The sequence below is a fragment of the Phaseolus vulgaris genome, chromosome 1 (assembly GCF_000499845.2).
Source record: "Phaseolus vulgaris cultivar G19833 chromosome 1, P. vulgaris v2.0, whole genome shotgun sequence".
Taxonomy (NCBI): Eukaryota; Viridiplantae; Streptophyta; class Magnoliopsida; order Fabales; family Fabaceae; genus Phaseolus; species Phaseolus vulgaris.
The window spans coordinates 49716004-49736639 of NC_023759.2; the positions used below are offsets into that span (position 1 = coordinate 49716004).

The following is a 20636-nucleotide window of genomic DNA, read 5'->3' on the forward strand; positions in this document are numbered from 1 at the left end:
GATAATCACATGATGCCTACACATGCAGTTATTCACTAGCAGACAGTCATGAGTCATGGACATCTCAGTCTCCATTTTTCTCCATTTTGAAGCGAAACCACAAAACAGCTTAAGATGATTTGGTGTGATCATCGACCAAGTCAAACGTGTATATGTCAAAATATTGCTTTATACAGTTAAATCCTTAGGATTCAACTTCTCTATGCACCATTTCGAAACAATTGGCTGTTCCCATCATTATGTAGATGGCCTTCGCGGTTCATCACAGATCAAAGACATTTAGAGTACATTTTTAATGAATGAGAAAGACAAAGAAACTTTTTAAACTTTCTGAAATAAAGAGGCTACTCTTGCCATTAATATTGACAAAAAACAAAATCTAACTCAAACCGTGTATAACCACGAAATATACAAGTACACTAGAACAAAACCCAATTGTAGTCTCACCATTTCGAAGACAATAGGGATAAATATCCACAAGAATGATCTCAACCAGTGTTAGCGATTTATTTAATTTAAGTTGAACAAACAAAGTATGAGAATTCTCAGGGCCAATCGAGGCCTTCTAAAGTTGCATCATTTAGAATTTCATACACCATCGCCATACAATGAGCATCAGCTTAAAGGCTATGATCCTCAAGGGAATGTCTACTCCAGAAACTGATCCTAAAAATCCTCTACGCTGAAACAGTGTCCTTTTCTCGATTTTCAGTCTGGATTTTAAACGATAAGGAATAGTACTAGCCATCCATTGATAGACAGCAAAAATGTTTAATGCTTGAGTAAAAGAAAAAGAAAAAGAATCTGAATTTCGAAATCTGCCTCTAAGAAGGAGCTGAGAAGCTGAACCGAAATCCTGTCTTCCCACGATCATGTTCATTCTGCTTGAGTACGTAGTAGAAGTTACCCTGAAACAATGGCAAATGTGAAAATGAAAATTTCATTTGGTAAATAACAACAAATAAAAAATAGGAAAGAAGACCAGGTGAGGGGGCAGGGGCACATAAGAAAAGAGATTGAATAACTCTGCCGAACTTTGCCAATCTTGTAACCAAAACTGTCTGTTTCCCTAAATTATATTATCAGCAGTTGAAATAGTTAAAAAGTTATTTAAGGGGATTTGCAACAATATCAAAACTTGGAAAATATGTTGGCGGAGATAATTTTATAAGAAAAATACTAAGTGTTAAGTTCATAGCCCCATTTATGGAAAATAAAAAGAAAAATTACACAACTTGCCCAAAGTCAAAATATAACAAACAAGACTAACTATCTCAAAGATTTCTTCAATCAAAATCATATCCTCTCTGCCCTTCCCAAAAAATATGATTGGATAGTTTGACCATCTCCTCAATTATATACAAGAGTAACTGAAACATTAACTAACCTCTAGGCGAAAAAGTTTAGTAGGAACAACAAATCCACATCCAACTGAAGTTCGAAATGATTCTAAGAACTTCCGAGGTGAAAATCGCTTATATTCATTCTGAGTCAATTTTGCAGTATTTCCAGCACCAGCAAAAAGATGACCATGGATTCCATGATTTCTCAACCACCTAACCGGGAGATCAAAAGACAGGTCTGCAAATGCCGTAACAGCAACATCTCCTCCAATGAAGTCCCATTTAGAGGAATCATCATTGTCATCAATAATTTCATCTCTAACTCTCCTTCGTGGTTCAGTAGGACCTAATCCCCTAGTTTTAAATCCCCACAATGTTATTGGCCCTCCTAGGGTGCAAACTGGAGAGAAATCACCACCCAAATAAAACCTTTCAGGAAGAGGAGATGGCTTGTTCATGAAGTCATGCCCCCATGGAAAAACGGCACCAGCTGAAATCCCAAGGTTAAGAGCTGTATTATAAAATCCAAAGGGGATGGCACAGCGAACATCAAATTCCTGCATTAAAAGAATCGAACAAGTTAGTTAAGAAAAGAAATATATCTAAAATGAGCAAAGAAAAACAATATTTTTGACAGTTGAGGGTTTTTACCACAACTTGTTATACATGTGTTAAGATTGCCCCATTCCCAACATTTTAAAAAAATGTGTACATATTTTCCATCCCCGTATATATTATTTACCACAACCAAAACAATTTCCAGGCAGATGGTCACAAATTGCATTTTATACAATCAAGTTCTTAAAATATGATTTCTGAATCACACAACATATATAGCACCTATTAAAGTTGTATAGTGCCAATATTTTTCAAATAGTGAGAATAATCAATAGGTTGCTCTTCAACTTGTACGAGCATTATCCTCCTACTAAAACAAAGATTGGGCATTCTTTCATTTTGTGGAAAGGCCACACTTGATCAAACAAGCACCCCATGCACTGTCTACACAACCGGAAAATTTAAAACTGAATGATGTAAATGCGTACAGGAAAAGAAGAATATTTTTACAGACACCACGTTCTGTATTTTTCAAAATGTCCAAGAAGATGAACTCTGCCCATACCCAAAAGAATATAACGTTTTAAACCCAGTTTCTAAATGCTTAATTTAAATCTAACTGGTTGGAATATTTAAAGGGTAAAGAATGAGAACTTACTCTCTATAGCTCCAAATAATACATATATTGGTACAAACAAATAGATTCTAATTAGAATACCCCAAATAGGAGTTACAGGGAAGTAAATTCGGGAATAAAAAATTGTGCAAAATCAAATCCTCCTAATTGCATTAATCAATCAATTAATTACAAATATATAGTTATAACAATAAACTCCTTTAAAATGTCTTGTCTTCATCAAATTAGAAAGTCTAACACCCCAAAATAATTTTATCAATTACTACACTGGTATCCATCACTTGATATAGATTATAAAGTTGTATTCATGACATATACAAATGCATTTAAGCAGATTAATTAGTGGACAAGAAATTGATCTAATTGCACCTGGCGTAGAAATCGCAAGCTCCGATGATCTGGTGTAAGACCACCAAAGTGAGTAGTGGAAAGAAAAGCATATCCCTTTGTAGGCCTAATTGGTGAGTTTCTCCTGTCAATTTTAAATGTATACTTCAAAGATGATAATAAACCATGCCCAAGCTGCCTCCTTATAGACCTGGATGACATTTGTAATGGATCAGTCAAGGTACGCCATCCAAGAGTGTAGACTAAGTCATGGTGCCTGGTTGAGATTAAGCCAAGAGACAATCCTAACAACTGTTCTTTGTATGAAGAAAACTCTTGCCAATCTTGGGAAAGCATGGAAAGTCGTGCTACAAGAGGAGTTAACAACCCTTTCAGTCTTGGAGCAAACACTCCTACACTCACCTCTGTTGCTTGGCTGCCACCATAAGCCAAAGAGGCATCCCATAGATCACCATAACCTAACAAGTTTTTGTACTTAAGACCCCCTTCAGCAGTCCACGAACTTGTCTACAAGAGTGTTGCAACAATTCCAAAATGAAAACATATGCATATTAGCTTATTAAGACCAAAAAATATTCATCAGACCAATATACAGCTTCCAATAAAAACAAGGCTGTAACAGAAACTTTCTACTCCCCCACAAGTAAAAGATTATAGCTGAAAACTCATAGTCATGATCAGATCTTTATATTTTATCAACAAGAAATAAATCAGATCTTTGTCCCAACCTGATCGTTTTAAGAATCCCAACAATTATTATATAATGCAATTACACGTACATTGTATCTTGAATTTATTATTGACAAAAGCACTAGAAGGAACCATTAGAAATTGAGATAACCATTCTAATTGACCTAAAGACACAACCGACTCCACCTATGGAAAGAAAAATCAAGTTGGAAGTCAAAGAATTTGAAGTTTCTTCCTAATTTAGACCCATAAGTACACCCTTTCAAATATTTTTCACTATTCAAAATAACTCCTGCTCATCCCTAAGCATAATACCATTAGCCAAGAAATAAAACAAGGGTTGCTTGTTTTGCTGTCTAAAAGCTTTCATAATATTGTGGGGGCAATAAGCAGGAAAGTCAACTTCCCTTAAATCCTTGATACTATAATATGGGACAAGCAGGTCAGTATTTGTCTAATGCCTCAGTTGATAATAGTCAAAGATCATACTAGAAGATGACATTGATCTCCTAAGAGCAAAAAGAGTATATTGTTTTCTTTACAATTTAGCCAAACCATGAGTTTATGGAAGAACAGAAGATCAGGAAATGACACTTTAACTGCAAAGATAAACCTAGTCCAAGGATGCCCAGATAGTTTTTTTCTAATTTTTTATAAAATGATTACAGATTTCCTCTTTGGTGTTTGCACTACAGTACAAGCATCTGAAATGAAAAGATACAACCTCAGACCTAAGAAGAAATGCATTCTCATATAAACTATTATTAATCACAAATTCTTTGAATGCTTCAAACAAAGCTACCATCGCTCAGAGACTCACATTGAATCAATTTAATCCAGAGCAATCACAACATCGCACAGGAGAATAGAGAGCGAGATTGTACCGAGGGTTTGGTGTAAACGCCGAATTCGCCAGAGACTTTGTTGGCGGTCTCGACGACATCGACGACGACATTGGCGGTGTGAGGCAGCTCCGGCGGCCCGGCCTGGAGAGTGAGTTCGGTGGACTCGAAAATCTCAAGGCTGCGGAGCCTGGCGAGGGCGATTTCGGAGGCGCTAATGAGCTCCTGCACGGTGGCGGCGTCCTGGAGAAGCTTGAGCTCCGCCTCAATCACCCAATCCTTGGTCTTGGTGTTGCCGCGAATCAGCACATCGTGGACGCGGATAGGGACCAGCTCCGAAGCCAAACGCCGGGAGAGGGTTTCCAGCTTCGAACGCTGCTCGCGCAAACTCGACAATGAGGATCGGTTGTTCCGATTGTACGGCTCGTGCGAAACGACGTCGTCATGGCTGTCGTCTTCTTCCTCTTCCTCTTCGTCCTCCTGTTCGTCGATTTCTTCGTCTTCGGCACTGTTAGGGTTTGGAGAGAAGGGAAGTTGTTCGTTTCTTTCCTCCGAGTTTTCCATTGATCGGATTCTGAGGCAGTTTGCGTGGTGAGTTTGAGAGATGGAATTTGCTCTTTGAGTGTGAGCAAGTAAAACCAACCCAAATCAAGTTTTTTTTTTTTTTGCACTTTTTTGAGTGACCAGTGTCTATATTTCTAAAACTGCAAATTATTATTTTAACTAATTCTTGTAGTAAAAGGAATATTATAAAATTTAACTTTAATTCTTAATGAATTAAAATTTTATCACCAAGTAATTTAAAATCATTAATAAAAAATTGTTTTGATTAAATAAATATGCCATCTCATTGTACATTCTTAATTTATTAAATATGTCAACTCCGAGTAATTGAATTAATTTATATTTTTAGTCTAATTGCATATGAAGTAAACCCATTAAATTTTTATAGTGATTAATTTTATTTTGGGAATTGAACTTTTTATTTATAAATAAGTTTGATAAATCCAAATAAATTCATTTTTTAAGAATCAAACAAAATTTTTGTTGTGATTTTTTGTTAATTATTACATATAGAGGTTTCCTATACATTAATGTATTCTTATGCAATTATTTAATTGATATAAGTTAATCACAATAAAATATGCTGTTTATACATTTTAATAATAATGAATGTACTCTTTTTAGATTTTTTTTGGAGTGTATTAATTCAAACCCAACAAAATTTTGTTTCCTCAATCCAATGTTTCAACCTACACTCAAATAATTTTTTAACTTCTAATAATGCCCTTATTTCAAAATTGAAAATCAATAATTAAAAAGTATATTTTAGAAAATTAATTTCATAATAGATATTTTGTGTTCCAAAAATAAAATTCTAGTTTAAAATTAAAAAATCAAAATCTTATCATGAAAAAAAATTGAAAAAAAATCCAAAAATATAAAAATATGTTACTGTTCTAAAGAATTGAAAAATTATAATCTCAAAAAACATTCCAGAAATATATTCTGAAATAACAAATGCACCTCATTCTTAATTCAAAACTACAGAGAACATATTTGTCACTGTGGAGGGAGGGTACATGTTAAAATTTTGTTAGGTACAGGAAGCAATTGCCCAAAACTGGTGATCGTATGGCTGCTTCTTCCTGCACCTCCATACCTTCTTCTTTCACCTCCATAGATTTTCGTATTTCCAAAAATATCCCTCTGTAATATTTCAGATTACATAATTCGGAAGTCATTTTTCAAATTTGTAATTAGTTCCTGGATTATATAATCTGGAAGTTTTTTTCAGATGCATAATTAATTTACAGATTACATAATCTCTTTTTTAACTTTCGGATTATGTAATTCGGAAGTTTTTTTTCAAATATGTTTCCAGATTACATAATCCAGAAGTTATTCTATGGAGGTGGCACAAGAAGGATAAAAATGTATTTTCATGTTGTGTATGGAGGTGCCAGAAGAAGATATGGAGGTGCAGGAAGAAACAGTCTGATCTTATAAGGAATTTGGGTCCAACTACTTTGGAAGCAAAATTGGTCCGGCCCACCTCCTACACAAACAAATAAAATTCAATCTCGAGCATTTCATTGCCGCTCAGTCTCAAATTCAAACCAGGACCACCACGACGACCACCGCTACCGCCGCCGTATATTCAGTTTTGAAATGGCGAACGTGGACGAACTCTTATCTTCCTTAATCTCAGACATCCATTCGTACACCGACAAAGACCCTCTTCTCCCATGGCTTCGGTATTCCTCAATTCCCACTCTCTTTCTCTGTTTTCCCCCTCACTTTTCTGTTTACTCATTCATTCCCAACGTTACTCGCAGCGCGATCCGAAAGATAAAGGATACTCTTCCTCCCAAAATCCTGAAGGAAAAACTACCCGCGTTCTTGCAGAAATGCGCTCACACCTTCGAGCTCGATCGACGTTACAGAAACGACATGCGCTATATTCGAGTGTGGCTCCATCTGGTAACCCCCTCTTGCAGAAATGGATTTGGAAAATGAAGCTTAAAGTTTTTGTTTTTTTATATTATTATTTGATTTATCGACATTTAAAATATATATTAAGTTCAAACAAAGGGGGCATTGACATGGTTAGTGATTTTCTCCCATATAGATGGATTTTTCGAGTGATCCAAAAACACTTTTGAGTACCATGGAGGTTAATCGCATTGGAACAAAACGTTCTGAATTCTACCAAGCCTATGCTCTTTACTACGAAAAGATCAAGAAGTACGATGAAGCAGAGAGAATGTACCATCTGGGAGTGAAGAAGTAAGTTGTGTAGTGTAATTGTTTTGATTGTTGTGTTGAGTACATGAGTGGTGATAAAACTTACCTGCAATGAGTTGACATGGTTCCTTGATTGTTGCCAAGTGCCGTGACACACATCCGATGCAACACTAACTATTTTTAACCATTTAGCTTAACATTCTCACCTTTGACTAGATCAAGTTTCCTATTCATTTTATTGTAATGGTTGGTGCTTTGGAGAAATTGGCACAGAAAAAATCACATGAATTTGCCGCTAGATTGTGCTTGAAACTTGGTGCATACATCATTTTCGATGAATTTTTCCTTCTCATAATTTCAAATTAGTAGATTAGTTCAGCAAATAACTACTCAGTACTTTAATTGGTATTAGGATGTTATGCCCCTCTATTCCAGAAATTTTACGAGTCATTGCCTTTTCTGGACAGCCTTGCAGAGCCTCAAGATAAATTGCAGAAATCATATGAACAATTTCTTCAACGCATGGAGCAGCGAAAAAATAAGAGAGCCCAGGTAGTGACATGCTTTTATCTTCATGTGCTCATATCTGGGTTGTTTTAGGCATTTTGTTCTTGTTGTTAGCGGCTTTCAGTTAGCTAATTTAGAAGGATCTCCTGCAGCATCAGGAACCAAAAGCTGCCAGGAGGCCTCTATCTTCAAAGAGTTCTCTTGACAACAAGATAGAGGGAAGCAAAAGCAATGGAGCATGTTGCATTGAGGGTGTGCAAAAGGGGCCCGAAATTCAGAATTATGAAGCTAAAGGTGTAGCTAATGATAGACACTTAAAGACTAAGAAGGATGAGTGCAAGAACTTTCGTGGTGATGATACAGTTGTAGTCAAATTTGTTGACACTGCCATGGTTGGAAAGTCTGAAGCAGAAGATGCATGCCATCATGGATTGGTGGATCCTACAATAAATATGAAGGAGGCCATGAATGCCATCAACAGCATGTTCCGGGAGCCATTGGAGACTAGACCATTAGGAAGGAAGTCACATAAAAACCATTCAAAAGAAATTCGTAGTACAAAGAACGAGTTTGAGGTTTTTGTTGATGAAAACTTGGATCATGAAATCAAGTCATCCGGTTCCCTCTCACTTCAGAAAAGGACTGAAGCCAGCCAACCTCACCAAGAACCGCTCCAGATATACATTGATGATGAAGAACATTCCGAGACCAGTAATGCGAATTTGTCTGAAGGTGGTTCTGCTTCATCGGCTTCACAATCGAATGACTTTGTTTTTCTCCGCCCCAAGGATATCACTTCTGAAAAATGTGACACGGATGCTGAAAGCTCTCGTAATTCAAAATTCAGAGAGGATACAGTTGTTTGCAAATTTGTTGGTTCCACCATTTTGGGTGAACCAGATGTGGAAAATGTTTGCCACCACGGTTTAGTAGAGCCCACCATCAACTTGAAGGAAGCTATGGATGATATAAATAACATGTTTGGGAAGCCAATAGATTTTGTTAGGAAAAGAAGAACCACCAAGCAGGAGAAAGCACCTCAGAGCAAAAGGGGAAATGACTTTGGTGGCTTTTCAATCCTTGCTGACGATGACCACCTGGAACAGAAAGTTCCACTACCACCACCAAAATTGCCAGGAAAGTCCAAGGAATCTGATTTGTTTGAGCCAACTCTCCTCACAAAGGAAGCCATGGACGATATAAACGAAATGTTTAACATGCCCCTGAATTTTTAGTAATAAGGTGATTTTTAAGAGCCAATTCTGATTTCTAATAAGTAAGCAGAATTTGATTTTGTGTGAAGTATTCGAGTGGAAGGTTTCACTGTTTGTACTGATTTTTATAACTTTTAGCATACTTTCGATGGGTATGGAACTCAAAGATTGGAATGTAGAAAACCATTTCCTTTTTCAAAGGAATAAAAATATATTAAATAACCACAGCAACATTGCAATTTAGTTTAATACTGCAAAATACCAAAAAAAATTAGAAAGAAAACATCTCCAGATGGAGTACTATGTAGACACAAATAATAGGAAACAACAAAATCATGATCAAGTGAATCTCAATGCATGGTAAGGGTAATTGTTTGAGACACTAGTAGTGAGTCTGTGAGCATTCAGAGGGACGGAAAGCCAATGGACCAGCAGCATAAATGACAGCCTCGTACTTGCTTCCATGCAATCTCTTGTTCTCATAACGAAGTGGTGCCCCATTCAGACCATAATTGACATTGGAGAGAAGGCTGCAACTTTCAAGAGGAGACCAAACAGGCTTCACGTAGCAAGAGTGGAGGGGGTGATCAAGTACATAATGCTGCATCTTGAACCCTTCGAGTGGTGCATAAAGGTAACCGTTTTTGTCTGTCTCAAAGACCTTATAGTAGCTCACATGACCATTGTAGCTTTTGCAGGTAACACTTACTTTGGCTGAAGAAATGGGCTTAGCACCAATCATAGACCATGTTCCAAAGTGATCACAGCTCTGACAATAGACCGTAGCTTCCACCACCACCACTTCTATTTTCTTCTCTGTTGTTTTTGGAACATCTGGAGTGGCTTGTGTGTAAGAGAAAGCCACCAGAAGAAGTAACAGAGAAAGGGTACTGAAATGCCTGCCAGCCATTTCCTTTGGGTCCTTTGAGGGTTGAACTGAAGTGACTAGGAAGAGTTCAGAGACCAACGCTTGCACTATATGAAGGACTTCAGTTGAATTGATAATAAAGCATATCAACGTGCCATCCACTTTGTTGCCAATAAATTTCATCTATACGTGAAGGCCACATTTTGCCATCTACATGCTTTCATGTTTTATGACACGGGAGATATGTTCAGTTACCAAAAAAATATGGGTTTAGATATTTCCAATTTATTAGTAAATTTCATTGACCACTTAAATATCTAACACGCCAGAAACACTAAACTTAACTTACAAATGATTATTTAATATATATACCTGTACTTTGACATTAAGTTTTAATATAATTATGTTGTAAAATAATTTCCACTAAGCATTTATCAACTGAGTTTATCTATTTTAACATCTAAGATGTATTAAGTAATTGATTGAAAATTTTAATTAAAAAGGAATATATGTCTGTGGTATACATATAAGCATCCTAAAATATTTATAATTAGGAATTGTAAATTTTAAAATCTTTATTTAGTCCCTAAATTATGAATATTCTTCTATTGGTCTTTCTCACTAATTTTCTCATTAGTTTACCAACGAACATAGGACATGGCACGATCGTACCCTTTTATTTGCATAGTATCTGCCTATCAAATTAATCATTTTAAGGCTTAGAACGCACATAAAATAAAAAATCATTTTATGCGTGATATAACATAATAATTTAGTTATTTAAAATATACGATGAATGTTTGATTGAATTATTTGATGTCAACATTAGAATTAATAATATGATTTTTGAGATAATAATCTTATTTATTATATAAATAATGCTAAAATAAAATGTAAATATATATAATTGTTTTTATATTTTTACTCTTTAATTATTATATATTTTAATATCTCATTATATATGATGTAATTATTTTTCTAAAAAATTATTTAATTAAATATTCAATTTAGTCCTTTATCTTGAATTTCTTCATAATAGACATATTTTGAAAAGTCTATATATAAAGAGATTTGGAAGTGATGAGTTATGAGTCCGATGTGAGATTCCAAACTTCATATTTAAATTTCTCACTCTACAATTTTGTATTATTGCAAAAGTTATTCTAAAAAAAATTGTCACCAAATCAATCTCAAAAATATTTTCATCACCATTTTAATCGTCCAAAATTGTGATCACTAATTTAATCTTTCAAAGATTTAATTTATCACAAATGAGTTCATAAAAAAACATTCCATCAAGACTTTATGCTCCATTTTAAAGTGAGGAGGGAGTAGTTTAGTAATGACGAATAAATAAATCTTTGAAAGATTAAAAGAGTGGCTATCTTATAGAGACTTATTCTTTATTTATTTTATTACGCATTATATATAACACAATCCCACTTGAGAGAAGATGTTTATTTGGACGTATGGCAAAGTCTGCTTATAGTATTTAACTTCCTATTTTTATTGAATATAGTATTTAAACTTATATAAATTCCAAATATATTATTATTAAGAAATAATTTTAAGTCTAACTCAACAAATCTCTCACATCGAGAATGACACTTCGTGCATGAGACAATATATTTATGGATGATCCAATTACGGTCTGACAGGGATGACCTGATAAGACCAACAATCTCGTTAGAATAGATTTTAAATAATTTTAATATTATATTAAGAAATAAACTTTAAGCATAATTCAACCTTATAAAACTATCAGTTTGCACCACTTATATACTATAAAATGTCTTAATCTCTAGTCAATATACGTCTCCAACATAAAATTTAAAAGTCCAATTTTTAATATATATTAACCGATAACCAGTTTATCTGATATTGGTTAACTAAGAATTGGGATATTTTTTTTGTCCAATGAATATGAAGAAGCTAAAATTGTGACTGAGCATTTAGCTTCTTTAGCTCACTTTTATACTTGTGATGTAATAGAACTGTTCATGAATCAACCACATGTAACCTATCTGAACGTTTTTCCTTACACATTTTGATGAAAAACTTTAGGAACGAGGGTCATATAAATAAATAAAAATAAGATTGTTCTGCATTATGAATTCATGACAGCATGGTAATTAGAGAAAATGTCCAATTGATGAATAATCAATCATAATTTAAGCTCTAAATAAGACATTTTCAAAATCCATGATATCAGTTAATAGAAAAAATTCAAAATTCGGTGCACCTATATTTATTTTTCTCAATTGGAATTAGCAATGATACTGACACCATCACATTTATTTTATATTCTGAAATGTATACAGTTTCTTTAGTTGTGGAATTTTGCAGCATGATGAGCAATGCATAGGTTAAGGTCAAGTACGTTGTTATCTTCAATTAACAACTGTCGTATAGCAAAAGTAGAAGTGCCTCCAAGTCTCATGCAGCTGCCATTGAAATTTTCAGCCACCCATTATTCTATTTAGCAGGCTACAGCTTTGGAAGTTTGTACTTTGTAGCTGTCATTTGCCACCAAACTTTGTTCATACTTCATCATAGAATATTAACAAAAACCCCATAGACTTTGACCTGTTCCATCTATATTATCAAAACTTCAACTATCACAACCTTATTCTTCACATGTAACTGTCATCACATGTAATCAACACACATGGGTAGGACTATGATTGTTAACATTTTTTATATCATGAGTTCAAAATTAATCTTTTAAATTAAGGAATTAACCTTTTTCAATAGATGTTTCTCCATAAATATGAATATAATAATTGAATCCTTATTCATATTTTCAAAGAAAATATTATTTGTCAATATTAACCATTTTGTTGAACAGAACAAATTAGATTAGATTGTTTATGGAAATAAAAAATATGGAAGTAGGGAGAGAAATGAGTAATGGTTGTAACTGATAAGAAATATAATTGAAAACATTTTTAACTTCACCAAATAAACAGACTGCGAAAATGAAATTAACTGATATTTGAAGCTTTTTTTGTTAGTTTGATTCCATAAACCATAACCAAACAAAGCACCCAAAGAAAAGATCACATTTTTTTCTCTCCCGTATATGTACATGTGATTTGCCACTCTTGTACGATGAAACACAGGATGTATTAATGTACAGGTGAATACATTTTTGTGCCTTAACCGATTGAAAAAGGATGAGAATGGTAAGAACTTCATACTTACAACCTCATTAACTGATTTCAGTTTCCATTTACTGAAGCAATCTCAAGCTCTGCCCACCAAAGTGGAGAAAGTTTTGGAACAGCAGCTTCGGGTGTTATTTTTGTTATCTCTCTTAATCTCGCACAAACCTCTTTCACAGTTGGTCTTTGCTTTTGATCAGGATGGACACAAGATTTGATTAAAGTATCAACTTGTTGCAGCTGTTCTTCTTGGAAGGACGCTAGAGTTGGATCCACCATTTCTTTGAGGGGCTGATCCCCATGTAAATATTGTGAAGCCCAGTCATCAAGTGAGCCATCATTGTCCACAGAATAAGGAAGCCTGCCTGTCACCATTTCAAATAATATAACACCAAAACTGTAAATGTTACTTGCTGGGGTCATGTCAGGGTGCTGTCTAGCAGAAGATTTTATCACAGCTGAAGCTATTTCAGTTAAGAAACTAAAATCAGAGACTTTGGCAGCACAATCATCAGTGAGTTGAACAGCTGAAGAATTCAGGTTGCCAAGAACCAAAGGAGGCTCCAACTGGTGCACATGTTGTAGGCAGTAAGCCATGCCCATGGCAACTCTAAGTCTTGTTTCCCAATCCAAGTGCTCAGCTTCTTTTACTGGAATTACAAGAAGATCAAATACATCAGCCAGTTTCCTACTTCAACACCAATAGAATGCCATAATAAAGTCCTTAAAAGCAACTATTTTGGCTTCTGAAAGAGAAGTAAACTCGGGGAGGAGGGACTAGAGAGATAGAAAGCAAATAAATAACAAAGTATTGTAAGCTCAATTTCCGACAGATATAATTCAAGACCTACACATATTTGCAGGGTTATTAGCAACCTATCTTAGCCTACTTTACACCGATAGTGTTCTCATCACTCCCAGAAAATAGGAAGGGTGGGGATGTGATAAGCATTAGTATTACAAAATACATTAGTTGACATCTATAGTTTCTTATGCTTGGGCTCTCTTCACAGAGAGAGAAGAGGAAGGATGGAAAGGTGATTTGTTTGACTGAGGAAGAAAAGAAAGAAAAAAAGTAACAAGATATCTTGTGTTATTTTTTATTTATTTTTATTCATTTTTTATTTTATATTAAACTAATTAAATTATACAAATGTCAAAATACTTTTTTTTATTTAATTTTATTTTATCAAATAAGTAAATATTTAATTTTATTTCTTACCTTTTTTTCATTTTTTTTCTCTGTTTTCATCCTCTCAATTTCATTCCTTGCTTTATACAGAGTTTAAGTTCTAAACTGTGACATGATATAGCAAAACACAGAATAGGTTTCAATGATTGATAGACCAAATCAACTTTATTATATGATAATAGTATCCATAATGAGTCAGAGAAAATTCCTAATTGAGGGGCCAAACCCATGTGTCCTTGCCCATTTATGTCTATCCATTGACATCAATCTAATGTAAGTCTTGTCAGTATTCAATGATCAGAAGAATTTCTATTGCAAACTTTAGGCTGACAGAAAAGTAGTCCTAATCTAACTAACTACGGGTAACATCAGAGTAGTAGCAAAAGAGGACAACCCTCTATAAACTGAATGTATGAAGTATCAACAGACGAAAACTTGTTAACCAGAATGTTGGAAGCGTGTAAAACCAATACTTTAAAATTTGATGATCATAGATAGGGATACTCAACCATTAATTTACTTTGTATGTAATAATAACACCAAAATGATAGGTACTTACTGTGTAAATGCTCAAAGAGAGTTCCATTTGGGGCGTATTCAAAAACCACCATTCTGGTGAAAGGCTCGTCTTCTTCACAATGTCCAAGAAGATTTACAAAATTCTTGTGGTTCACTTTTGATAATGTATCTATCTGAAACCATAATTACTTAAAATGTTAGTTAGGATAGCAGCCTAGTTGCAAATTTACAAATAATTTCGTTTAACTTTTAAGGTGGCAGTACCTTCTTCCTAAATTGGGCTTCTAAAGTCTTTGACCAATCTTTTGATTCTGTCACTGCAACAGAGGCCACAGCTATTTCAACACCACTGGACAAAGTCCCTTTGTACACAGTGCCAAGGGATGAAGTGCCAATTACATTACTAAAATCTTCACATGCTGCTTCAAGCTCTGATCTCTTCAGCTTTGGCACACCTGAAAATGTACAACTCTGTCATCCATTTAAAGAGGCAGAAATCTTAAATACAATACATAAATAACATATCTCGTCAAGGGAGTGCAATACTGCAATCTTTCAAGCCAGATCAATGAGATGACCGAGGACCAAATTAAAATAAGTTAAGTATTTTTTTCTCTTTGTGACATTTCATTAATCATGAACTAGTGGTTGTGTGCAAGTTATCTACTGTTTCTCTACATCACTACTTTTAAACAGCTAAGATTTACCCGTTACGAATGCCTTCTGAAGCTGTCCACTTAATCCTGTGGCCCAAGGTTTTACAGTAGCCACCTTGTTTGTTTTCCAGAGATATATGCCAATGATTGAAATGACAACAAATGCAAAGCCACCTATAACTCCAGCCAAAATACGAACAAGATTGTTGTTTGATGAGTTACTTTTAGATGGTGGTCCAGAGCTTGGTTCAGGCAGAGGAGAAGGAGAAGTAGAAGCAGAATCATTTCGGTCAGCGGAAGCTGGCTTCTCAACCGGTGGTGTTGCTGGGGCCAGTGAGGGTGCTGAAGGTGATGGAGCAGGACTATCAGGCAAAGTAGCAGTACGGTCAAAAGGACTTACTCTACCACGAGGAAGAAATTGCAGTAGCCTCCTTGAACCTTTCTTATTTTTGTCAATGTGCCTTCACAGAAAGAATGATAGAATAAGATTGTGAAATAGAATGGACACAACCTGAAATATAGAGAACCAATGAACCAGAAATACATGAAAGAATCTCGTGGCTTATAACTCTAAACTAGAGATGAGCCCTTTTAGAACCTTAATGTCATACCGTTTGATGAATCTTCTTGTACAAGCTGGCACTTTTCCTGCCATACTTAGTCGTCTTTCATCTACTTGATATTCAGAAATCATCTTCAATTTATTAATTTCAGGAGAGAAACCACAGAGATGATCATTGTTGTCCAACAAACTGCAATAAGAAGAAACTAAGAAAAGTACGAAAATAAATTTAAATAATGAGATTTGAAGTGTTCAAAGAGTTTTCCTACAGAATTGTTAGAGAAATATTATTCCCAAGATCTTTAGGTAGATGTCCACTGAAGTTGTTGTAGCCCAAATCCAAAACCTCCAATTCATTCAAGTGTGCAATCCCTTCAGGGATGATTCCATAAAAAGAATTGTTCCGCAAAATTCTGTAACATATTCATCACACGATTACTGGACAGTTGAAAACATTTGAAAACTGAAATTACTAATGAATTAGTTGCAACAAACATCACCAATTGATAACATACATGGACGTTATGTGAACAAGGTTTGCGAGCTCAGGTACCAGATTTCCTTCAAGACAAAGGTCTTTCAAATTCCTGCCAAACAAAATTTATTCTATTGATCAGAATACTACTAATAATATCTAACCAACAATGTTAACAACAGTCATTTTGATTTAACAGGAAATTGATCTTGAAATTTGGTAATGATACTATCAAACTTCTATGGATCAGTTGATTCAAGACCAAGGTACATTTCAATTGAGGATATATTAGAATATAATAAAAAAAATCATGATAGATTTCTATAGCAGTCTCAAAATATCATGAATCAAACAGTTTTGCTAATAACAAAGAAAAATAAAGTACAAATTTGAAACTTGGACTTCTCATCTGATGACCCAAATGAATAAAATCTATAAAAAAAAATCCTTTATTCATTCTGTGGCCATAAATTAAGTTGAAGAGAAAAATACATAAATTCAATTTCTTAAAAACAGATCACAAAATCAGAACTTACAAGACTACCACCCTTCCAGCAGAGCACTCAACACCAAACCAATTACAATGGTTAACTGCTACTTCATCGTTAACCCAATTTGACAAAACACCAAAAGGGTCTCTAACTATTCCCTGCTTGAACTTCAGAAGAGCTTTACCTGCACATAGAACTCACTTCTCAGCTTTATTTTCCCCTCGGAAACACACAAATAACACAGAAAATTCTACAAAGCAAAAACCCAATACCTTCTTCATTCAAAGAGCAACAGCAACTAAAGTTCTGAAACAACAAACACAACGCCAGAAGGAACACAGGATCCCTGAAGCAGCTGGATTTCCAGTTTTTGTTGTTCATTCTTGCTGCGTGCAAACGTCAACTGGGGCAAAAAAAGCACGATCCAGATTGAATTTTTCTTCAAGGAAGCGAAATGGAAGGAAGTTGATGACCAAAAGGAAGAGTCTTCAAAAGTATCGAAAGATATGAAATTGCTAAAATATTGTCAAATATGGCAAAGGGGTGAATCTCCAAACCATGTTCTTAGACCAAGAAACCAGTTTGGACCCATACAACACACTACAAAAATATTTGAAAACGCGTTCCCTCACAATAGAATTTTCCTTCTAAATTACTTTTATATTATTAAAAAAAATACTTCAAAATCTAAACGCAACTTCAACACCCATCCTCTCAAATAAAAAATGTCACCAACACAAGCACGTTAGTAGCCCTGTAACAAAATTATAATTCCAAAATAATACTATATACAAACTATGACATTATTTTCAATACATTATTACTAGTGTAAGGAAAAATATGATAAGTATAATTTTTTAAATTATTCTAAAAATTAATCAAACTTACTTATATTATTTTTTAATTAACTACTAATGAAAGAGGTTTTTATAATAATCATGTCGGAAATCTTAAGTCAACTAAATATTGAAATAATTCATGGTATATAACTGAGTGTAAATCTCACATCATAAGCTGGTTTTATGAGGTTGACTTAGGTTTAAAGTCCACTTTATAATACGGTACTAAATTTATTTCGAGTCTATCCTAACGAGTGTTATCGATTATCTTTCATATGCACGAACCGTCATTCTCGACGTGAGAGGGTGTATCGAAGATTTCATATCGACCAGAGAAAGTTATAAATATTAATTGGTTTAGAAAAATAATCATATATATAATTAAATAATACTATAAGAAATGTTATATTATTAATATATGAACTGTTTTTTATTATTTTTTTCAAGTGTAAATCATGTTATGGGTATAACTTTATTTAAAATTAAACTCATTAATTATATTAACAACATTAAATGTTTTAATAAATTGTTTTGATTTATTTAACTTGTTAAAGAAGCCAAATCAAAAATTCTGTCTGCAACATTAAAATTGTACAGCATGGAATGGGTCAAAAGGCTGAAGAAACAGTGCATAGTGGTGAGTATAGTAATTGCAGAGACAGTGAATTAGATGTGATTCAAGCAAATAGATTAATCATCAGAATTACAACGCAATTTTCATTTTTAAACTCTTCTTCTGATTGCGTGCTTATCGTAACTAATGCAATCATTACACTGTAATTTCCAAAGTCAAACTCATTAAACTGCTTAAAATTATTTGGTACTAGTAGTTTAATCATTTAATTAATGAACATGGAGTAGTACGTCACATTAATTGCAAACAAACAATATCAGTAAACTTTTAATGATATAATAAAGGACAACATAAATACTAAAATGACAAAAGCTATATTTTAAAAAATATTACATGAAAAAGAGCCAGAATTTTAGGTCTGAAATACTATAAAGCATTTCATAAAAAAGACTTTTTACATTGTTCGTTTAAATACCTATACTGTTTAGAATACTCCAATATTTTCGTGAAAAATGTTATGTTTATTTAATAATTTTAAAGGTGATTTTAATTTTTCTCTTCTTTTTAAAAATAATTTGAGACTATAAAAGTATTATTATGAGAAAATATGTGTTTGAAATAAAGATTGAAGATTGTTAATTCCGTATTCTTTTTAAAAATTTGTTAATTTTCTATTTCAAAACCCGTTTTTAATTTCATTTTTTTTAAATTGCTGTGATATTTTAGAGACAGTATTTAACATTTGTAAAACATATATACAGTAAAAAAAGGAAATACAGTTCATTTTAATTTTATTTTTAAACACAAAATTATAAGGAGTACATAATTTTTTATTTCTCTCTCTTTACTCATATCTTACTAAAGAAGCTAAAATTGTTCTATTTCATTTATCATTTTTCTACTTTTCTTTTATTTCTTTAACATCAAACACAAACTAATAATTTATTTTTTACAATCATATTATAATACGAAGAATATGCATATATATATATATATGGGTGTGAAATTATTTATTAACAAAAAATAAGGATAAGATGAAATTATTTTAGTATAACTAATTGTGTTTACTTTGAATCATAGATATGTAACTGTGTTGAATACACCAAGAACAAAATTTTACTAGACTGAAATGAAATTGTATTTAGTGAAAGTATTTATAACTTTCAATAAAATTCACTACTTAATATATTTTATTTTAAAATATCTATCAATGTTTTATAATACCAATATAACCATTAAATATTATATTTGTATATCTGTTCATTTGTTAAAAGATAAATATTTTTATAGAATGAAATTTAAAAATAATAAATAGCGTAATGCTAAGAGAAAATAATAAAGTGAAAAATTATTATTCTATTATTATTAGAATGAAAATAATTGACACGCTGCTTTTTCTATACGTTTCTCCTTAACTTTTCACTTATTCAAACAAATTGAGATAACTCTCTCCATTTTCATTGGTTTCATCATCAAAACACCATTTTCAATCTATTTTTCTTCATTTTTTTATATTTTATATTTTATTTTTCTATGTCTGATTCCAAGTTCGAATTAAACAAAAAAGAGTTAGAAAATTTTATTTCACCATCATGAGTTATGGTAAAAATAAAAGAAAGAATATAGTATTGTTGTATATTTTGGATGAAAATATACTTTTTTTTGTTGAGATAATGAAATGAGATGAGACAAAATAGTGGGTTTTGGAAGCTATCATGGGCTGCTGACTTCACTAAATTCTGATAATATCATTTTCTCGCGTCTTTCTCTTTCTCTTTCTCTTTCTCTTTCTCTTTCTCTTTCTCTTGAGACTTGGTAAAACATTCACTCACCAATTTTAATAATTTATGTTATTTTCTTATGATAAAATCCTAGTGATTAAAAAAACAAAGAAAAAACTAAGCATCTTTCTTTGTTCTGTTTGAGCTTTTTGTGTGAACCATCTTTCTCCCTATCTTCAATATTCTTCATTCAAAAAGGTTTTATAATAAAATCAGTGTATTATAGGTTCGACAAGATGAGAAAATCAAACTTGAATTGAAAAATTAACTTCTTATTTAATTTTCATTTCTTAAAATTATCTCTTTATCTTTGAACAAATACAAAATAACTATTTATTCTCAATTTTTTAATCGAAATACGAATGATAATAGATTGCCTAAACAAATTAGCACACCTTTTAAGTGTGATGTTTGAAGAATTGTGAATTATTTGACTGAGTACAGTACAAATTTACATCTTTTAAATTTAACATTTTAAGGTTTGCAAACCCAATTTAGTATAATGAGTTTAATATTTGGTCGGCAGAATTTTGTAACTTATTCACATACATAACATTAAAGTTAAAAATCTAAAATCTAAAATCTAAAATAGTTAGCTAAATGGTTAAATAGGTGATTAAGAAAAGTT

General features: G+C 33.0%; 4 protein-coding genes across 4 annotated transcripts; 1 reads left to right on the forward strand and 3 right to left on the reverse strand.

The window, feature by feature from the left end:
• Positions 1-483: 483 nt before the first annotated feature.
• On the reverse strand, positions 484-5118 carry LOC137815095 (uncharacterized). Its single transcript, XM_068618136.1, has 4 exons — positions 4461-5118; positions 2908-3393; positions 1388-1900; positions 484-908 (listed from the first exon to the last, which is right to left on the reverse strand). Exons 1-4 carry the CDS (start codon positions 4980-4982, stop codon positions 825-827), a joined length of 1605 nt encoding a protein of 534 aa, XP_068474237.1. The 5' UTR covers positions 4983-5118; the 3' UTR covers positions 484-824.
• Positions 5119-6522: 1404 nt separating this feature from the next.
• On the forward strand, positions 6523-9112 carry LOC137815096 (uncharacterized). Its single transcript, XM_068618137.1, has 5 exons — positions 6523-6676; positions 6758-6902; positions 7051-7208; positions 7634-7718; positions 7826-9112. Exons 1-5 carry the CDS (start codon positions 6591-6593, stop codon positions 8906-8908), a joined length of 1557 nt encoding a protein of 518 aa, XP_068474238.1. The 5' UTR covers positions 6523-6590; the 3' UTR covers positions 8909-9112.
• LOC137815097 (non-classical arabinogalactan protein 31) lies at positions 9056-9797 on the reverse strand. The gene has a single exon (XM_068618138.1). The coding sequence runs from the start codon at positions 9795-9797 to the stop codon at positions 9270-9272; it is 528 nt and encodes a 175-aa protein (XP_068474239.1). The 3' UTR covers positions 9056-9269.
• A 2933-nt stretch (positions 9798-12730) lies between these two features.
• Positions 12731-17572, reverse strand: LOC137815098 (probable inactive receptor-like protein kinase At3g56050). Its single transcript, XM_068618139.1, has 9 exons — positions 17087-17572; positions 16860-16998; positions 16364-16435; positions 16118-16261; positions 15898-16038; positions 15338-15747; positions 14895-15085; positions 14671-14803; positions 12731-13569 (listed from the first exon to the last, which is right to left on the reverse strand). The coding sequence occupies exons 1-9, from the start codon at positions 17193-17195 to the stop codon at positions 12977-12979; spliced, it is 1932 nt and encodes a 643-aa protein (XP_068474240.1). The 5' UTR covers positions 17196-17572; the 3' UTR covers positions 12731-12976.
• Between the last annotated feature and the right edge of the window lie 3064 nt (positions 17573-20636).